The sequence below is a fragment of the Clytia hemisphaerica genome, unplaced genomic scaffold, assembly GCF_902728285.1.
Source record: "Clytia hemisphaerica strain Z4C2 unplaced genomic scaffold, Clytia hemisphaerica genome assembly, whole genome shotgun sequence".
NCBI classification, from domain to species: Eukaryota; Metazoa; Cnidaria; class Hydrozoa; order Leptothecata; family Clytiidae; genus Clytia; species Clytia hemisphaerica.
In genome coordinates, this window is record NW_027104466.1 from 105,793 (window position 1) to 111,465 (window position 5,673).

General features: G+C 42.4%; 2 protein-coding genes across 2 annotated transcripts; both read right to left on the bottom strand.

The window, feature by feature from the left end:
• Positions 1-785: 785 nt before the first annotated feature.
• LOC136821151 (uncharacterized) lies at positions 786-1,769 on the bottom strand. Its single transcript, XM_067077382.1, has one exon. The coding sequence runs from the start codon at positions 1,767-1,769 to the stop codon at positions 786-788; it is 984 nt and encodes a 327-aa protein (XP_066933483.1).
• A 1-nt stretch (position 1,770) lies between these two features.
• LOC136821152 (uncharacterized) lies at positions 1,771-4,401 on the bottom strand. Its single transcript, XM_067077383.1, has one exon. The coding sequence runs from the start codon at positions 4,399-4,401 to the stop codon at positions 1,771-1,773; it is 2,631 nt and encodes an 876-aa protein (XP_066933484.1).
• Between the last annotated feature and the right edge of the window lie 1,272 nt (positions 4,402-5,673).

Here is a 5,673-nt window from a genome sequence, read left to right on the forward strand (position 1 = left end):
CTCACTTGAATTGGTCCAAAGAAATCTACTCCGGTGTGGAAGAACGTTGGGGCTCCCACAGTTATAATGTCGACAGGTAGGTCTGCCATCTTGACTTGGCATGGTTTAGGTTTCCTCTTCTGGCACTTGACACAGCTTCGAATAACTCTTTTGACGATGCTTCGGACAGCGATGATCCAGTACTGTTGTCTCAGGAGTGATATAAGGTGTTCTGTACCAACATGATGATTTTGCTCGTGGTAATATCTTACAAGCAAGCGTACAGCATGATGATCTTTCGGCAAAATGATTTGATGCTTGGCAGCGTATGGAAGCATTCCTCGTTTCAGTCTGCCGCCAACTCTCATCAGCCCGTCATTTGTGTCGATGTAAGGGTCTAGTTTGGAGAATTTTCCAAGGAGTTCTTTGGATGAGTCATCATTGAATGTTTCTTTCTGGATGATCTTTAATGTCTTTGTAAATCCAGCCCTTTCTTCGTTGATTGAGAGGTCGCTTCCTTTCTCTTTGCGGCTCATCTTGGGTTGCAGAAGAACAATCACCCAAGCAACTGCTCGGATCAGTCTTTTCCAATTTGAAAATCTGTCGAACTTCACAATCGGTGATATGGATGATTTACAGACTAGCGTCTGCTTTTTGATTTCTGTATTGTCAGGAGACAGGGTTGTCACAGATGTTGTTGACCAGTCTGCCTTGTTTTTGAACAGGAAGTCTGGTCCGTCGAACCAGCATCTGATGAATGGTTTCGTATCTGAGCAACTCGGTTTGCAACAAAAACCTTGAAACGTTTACTTTCGTTGTTGATGTACTGACGAGTCTGTCCAGAATCGAATAGACGAGAAATGGACATCAATCTCATCTACGATGGTTTCTTTCATTCTCACTGCAATGACAGCTCCTTGCAATTCAAGTCTTGGCAACGTCAATCTTTTCAGTGGAGCAACTCTTGACTTAGACAGTAGGATATGGCATGATACAGTTCCTTCACTCTCGATCCTGGCATAAGCTAACGCAGCAAATGCTTTCTCGGAAGCGTCACAAAAGATATGTAGTTGCACGTCTTGGTCACCTTCAAGGTTGAGACTTCGTGGGACAGCAACAGTGGATGCAATGTCAGACATTCGACAAAGCCAATCTTCATAACGATTTTTGAGAGATTTGGAAACTTCCTCGTCCCATTCAAATTTATCTCTCCATAGTTCTTGCATGAAAAGTTTGGCGACAAGTGTGATTGGTGTCAAGAGGCCAAGTGGATCGTAGATAATCGCTGTCTTCTTGAGGATGGATCTCTTGGTACATGGCTTTGATCGATCAACTTCAACATTGACCTTGTAAACAAAACAATCTGTTTCAAGGTCCCAGTGAACGCCTAGTGCTCTAGACAAGACCTTGTCGTCTAGTTTAATCCCAGTAGGTTGAGTAGCAAGCTTTTCTGTTGGTAAGTCCTTCAAAACGGATTCGTCGTTACTTTGGAACTTTGTCAGGTTGAAGCCTTTGTTGTTGAGAAGACTGATAACACCATGACTGGTCTCCTTGGCTGATGTAGCATTTGTATATGACATGAGTAAGTCATCGACATAGAAATTTCTCAAGACAGCTTTGATGACTTCGGGTGGATAGTCGTTAGCTTGATCTCTTGCAGCTCGTTGTAGGGCATAGGTCGCAGCACAGGGAGAATCCGTCAGCCCAAAAATGTGTACGAGTAATTTATAGTGATCAGGAGGTTTGTGAGACTTTGGATCGTCTCTCCACAGGAATCTGTTTGCATCCATGTCAGCCTTTTTCAATCTCACTTGACAAAACATCAGCTTCGATATCAGCAACCACAGCAACTCTATGGCGTCTAAATCGAAGCAAAACGCCAAGAAGGCTGTTCAGTAGATCAGGACCACTGTACAGGTTGAAATTCAAGCTTTCTCCATGTGACTGAGCAGCAGCATCGAACACCATACGTACTTTGCCTGGCTTATTCACACCGGTGACTCCATGATGAGGGATGTACCAAGTAGTGGCTGTGCGGCATAATGCTTCTTCGTCTGATAGTTTTCTGATGTATCCTTTCTCAAGGTAGGATGATATATTCTTAGCATACATTTCAAAGAAGTCAGGATTGGATTGGGACTTCCTGCAAATTTGGTTAAGGCGTCTCTCAGCCAAGATTTTGCTTTCAGGCAGGTTGACGTCCTTCTTCCAAAGCATAAGTACGATGTAGTGACCATCTTTGAATTCAGTTTCTTTGTCAAGAATTTCTTGGTTACGTTGATCGTCTATAGAGCGTGATTTGCTTTCTTTGACCTCAGTACCAAATGATCCAGTCTCCCAGAAACTGCTGTATTCAACCTCAGAGAGTTCACTTCTGATCCCCAAATTTCTGGTCAGTGCAACAAGTCGACTTTCAATTGGGTCTGAAGTACCATCATACACTCCAAGCAGAGTCCAACCGAGTCGAGTCTTTGAAGCATATGGGTAGCCTTTCTTTGGCTTCCTGAAATCATGGCTAATGAGAACATCTGGAACATCAGCACCAATCAGTAGTTGTACTTGGCTGCTGTCGATATCTTTAAGACCGAGATCTCTGATGTAATCCCAGCTAGAATCAGTTGTTACTGGAACTTCTTGTCCTGGTACATTGAAATCCGAATCATTGAGGGAGTACACATTTTTCACTTTAGTCTGGTAACTGCCGTCAACAGCTGCGATGGTGAGATTAACTAGCTTTGTCGGTAAAATAGTACTATCTCTGATTGTACCAAAGTTGATTTTGATCTTTTTTCCTTGAAGATTTAGTTCCTTGCAAAGTGATTTGGTAATAAGGGTACATTGGCTGCCAGTATCTAGCATGGCGTATGTATCAACCCACATACCCCGAACATTCTTCACCCGAACAGGGACAACCTGCAGATAGACATGACTTCTTCCCTTTACAAGTCTATTTATGGTGGTTTCGATCTTGTCCCCATCAGGTAAGTTGGCTGGTGGGATTGAAGGATCTTCAGATTTTACCTCGTCAACCTTTGGATAGTTCTGCTGTTCCTTTGGTGCGGAAGATTTAAGCTTTGGTTGAGGAGACTTGTCTGGCTTATCTGGGCCTTTCTTTAGACCTTGATGCAGGGTTGTATGATGTCTAATCTTGCACCCATCAATGAAGCAATGCCTTTTGGACTTGCAAGCTTTTACGTTGAGTTTCGGGCTGAGACAGTTGAAGCATAAGCTTTTCTTTCTAACGAAAGAAACCTTTTCTGTGTCACCTTTGGATTTGTAGATGGGACAGCGATACAACCAATGATCTTTGTTGCATAAGGAACAACGGCGTTTCTGCTCTTGATAATCATCATCAGGAGAAGTTCGGTTGTGCATGTTTGACAATTTTTTGTAACCGTCGTTGTTAAGGTATGGATCCCTAGCTGCCATGACTCTATCTTGCAGCCACTTTTCAAGATGATACAGATTGGGTTCTTGGTTCCTTCTCAATACAAATGAGTATTCAGACCATTTCCTTTGGAGGTATACAGGAAGCTTCGACAAGGTCTGACGTAGTAGATCAGTGCTATAGATATTAGCAACATAGTTCATCTTTAGCAGTGTGTTTAGAAAAGTCGAGATTTCGAAATACAGGTTTGCAAGAGCCTTCGGATCAGAATCGTGGACTTGTTGGCGTTTAGTTATCCTTTGGATCACAGATTGAGCAACGACCACCTTGTTTCCAAACAGATACTTCAGTTTCTTTAAGGAACTGACATAACCTTGGTCATCATTGGTGAAACCTTTAATCGATTTCAGGGCTTCGCCTTTCAGGTGTTGTGACAAGTAAGTGTGCTTTTGGAAGGAATCGAGATACGGTTGCTTATGGACTATGTCATAGAACTTTGATACGAATTCGATCCATTTGTCAGCTTCTCCTGCAAACACTATCAACTCCTGTCTGGGTAACCTTTGTTGAATGAGTAATTCCATTTGGATATCCCTTGAATGATTGGTATCCGGGATGGTCAAATTATTTAGATCTAATTCATCTATCAATTGGTCTAGAGATCTGCGTTCCGCGATGGGATGAGCGCCTTGAATCGGGCGATTTGAATCAACAAACTCCACTGATTTGAGAGATCTCTTTGAAATTTCGGTTGGTAAAGATGAAGTGACAACATTTTTCATCTGAGGAGGCAATGTTGTCGAAGGGTTGACATTCACGAGGGGATTCAATGTAGTAGAAGGGTTGGCATTCACGAAGGGATCTAATGCCGTTGAAGTGTTGACATTCACGAGGGGATTCAATGTAGTAGAAGGGTTGGCATTCACGAAGGGATCTAATGCTGTTGAAGTGTTGACATTCACGAGGGGATTCAATGTCGTAGAAGGGTTGGCATTCACGAAGGAATCTAATGCCGTTGAAGTGTAGACATTCATTTGAGGAATCAATGTCTTTGAATTAACATTAGCCTGACGATGTTTGTTGGACAGTAACATGCGGAGTTAAAGTCGGTTGAGTGTACATAGCCTGAGGAGGCTTGATCATTTGGTTGACATTGCCATGCGGAGACAATGCCATTTTTGAAGCAACATTTGCATGAGGAGCTGGTAATGTTGTCGACAAACGAACGGTTGGGTTTGGATTAGGAAGATTTAATTCATCGTCGGAAAGAATTAAGGTTGGAAATACGGTAGACACATTTAGTATTGTGTAGGTACTTTGTAATTGATCGTTGAAGTTTGATTGGTAACCCGGATTTCTTGGTAATTTCGGAGTAAATTCATCGGTATTAGGATTCAAATAGGTTTCGACTAAGTTTTTCATGGGTGATAAGGGACTATTTAGTAATCCGGTGTTGGGTGGTATTGGGTTGCGGGCGCGCGCACAGCCGTGTTGGCTTGTACTGGCGATAGCAAAAGGGTTGATGTTAGTTTGCGTATTTATATTTGTATCATGCGTTGAGGTAATGATGGATTCAGTATAATCTTGCATTGTGGTCTCGATAAATTCCGTATAATTTTGAATTGCGTGAATATTGCTTGAGTTGTCGCTTAGATTTTGTATTGATCGAGTTTCGGCATTTGTTTGATAACCGTTTGTACTGATTGAATTTCGCTTGCGCTCGATATTATTGGTGACTGTGGCGATTCAATGCCCTCATTTTGAGACGCAGGGTCAGGTAAGGAACGCAATTCTCCGAGTAATTGTGATTCATTTACGTATAGTTTAGAGAACGCACCGCACATGTCGCTCATTGACGGATTAGAGCCAGAGCCAGAACCCTCCTGGTCACGTGATTTTTCGCGCCACTTTTGAATATCTTCGCGCTTTTTGGAAGATAGTAACGATGATGGCGGATCATCCTTACGACTATCAAGGTAACGTTCAATTCTTCCGAAACAAGAATTTACGTTGAGAGCGAGTTCATCGATCCATTCATCGCCAAATCGAGAATCTCCTTCAGGTAAAATAAGCATTAACGCTTCATGATGATTGATAGCGCCTTTGAGGGTTTCATCAAGAGTCGTTCGCAGGAAACGGATTTCAGTTCTACTCCCCCTTTCGTCTACAAGCCCCAAGATTTCAGGAATCATTTTTGTGATTCGATGCTTAGCGCCGTTTCGTTTACGGATTGTCTAAGAGATTTCCTTATTCAATTGAATTTCTCTGGCTCTATCGTTTTGAGACATTTTGATATGATAGTTAGA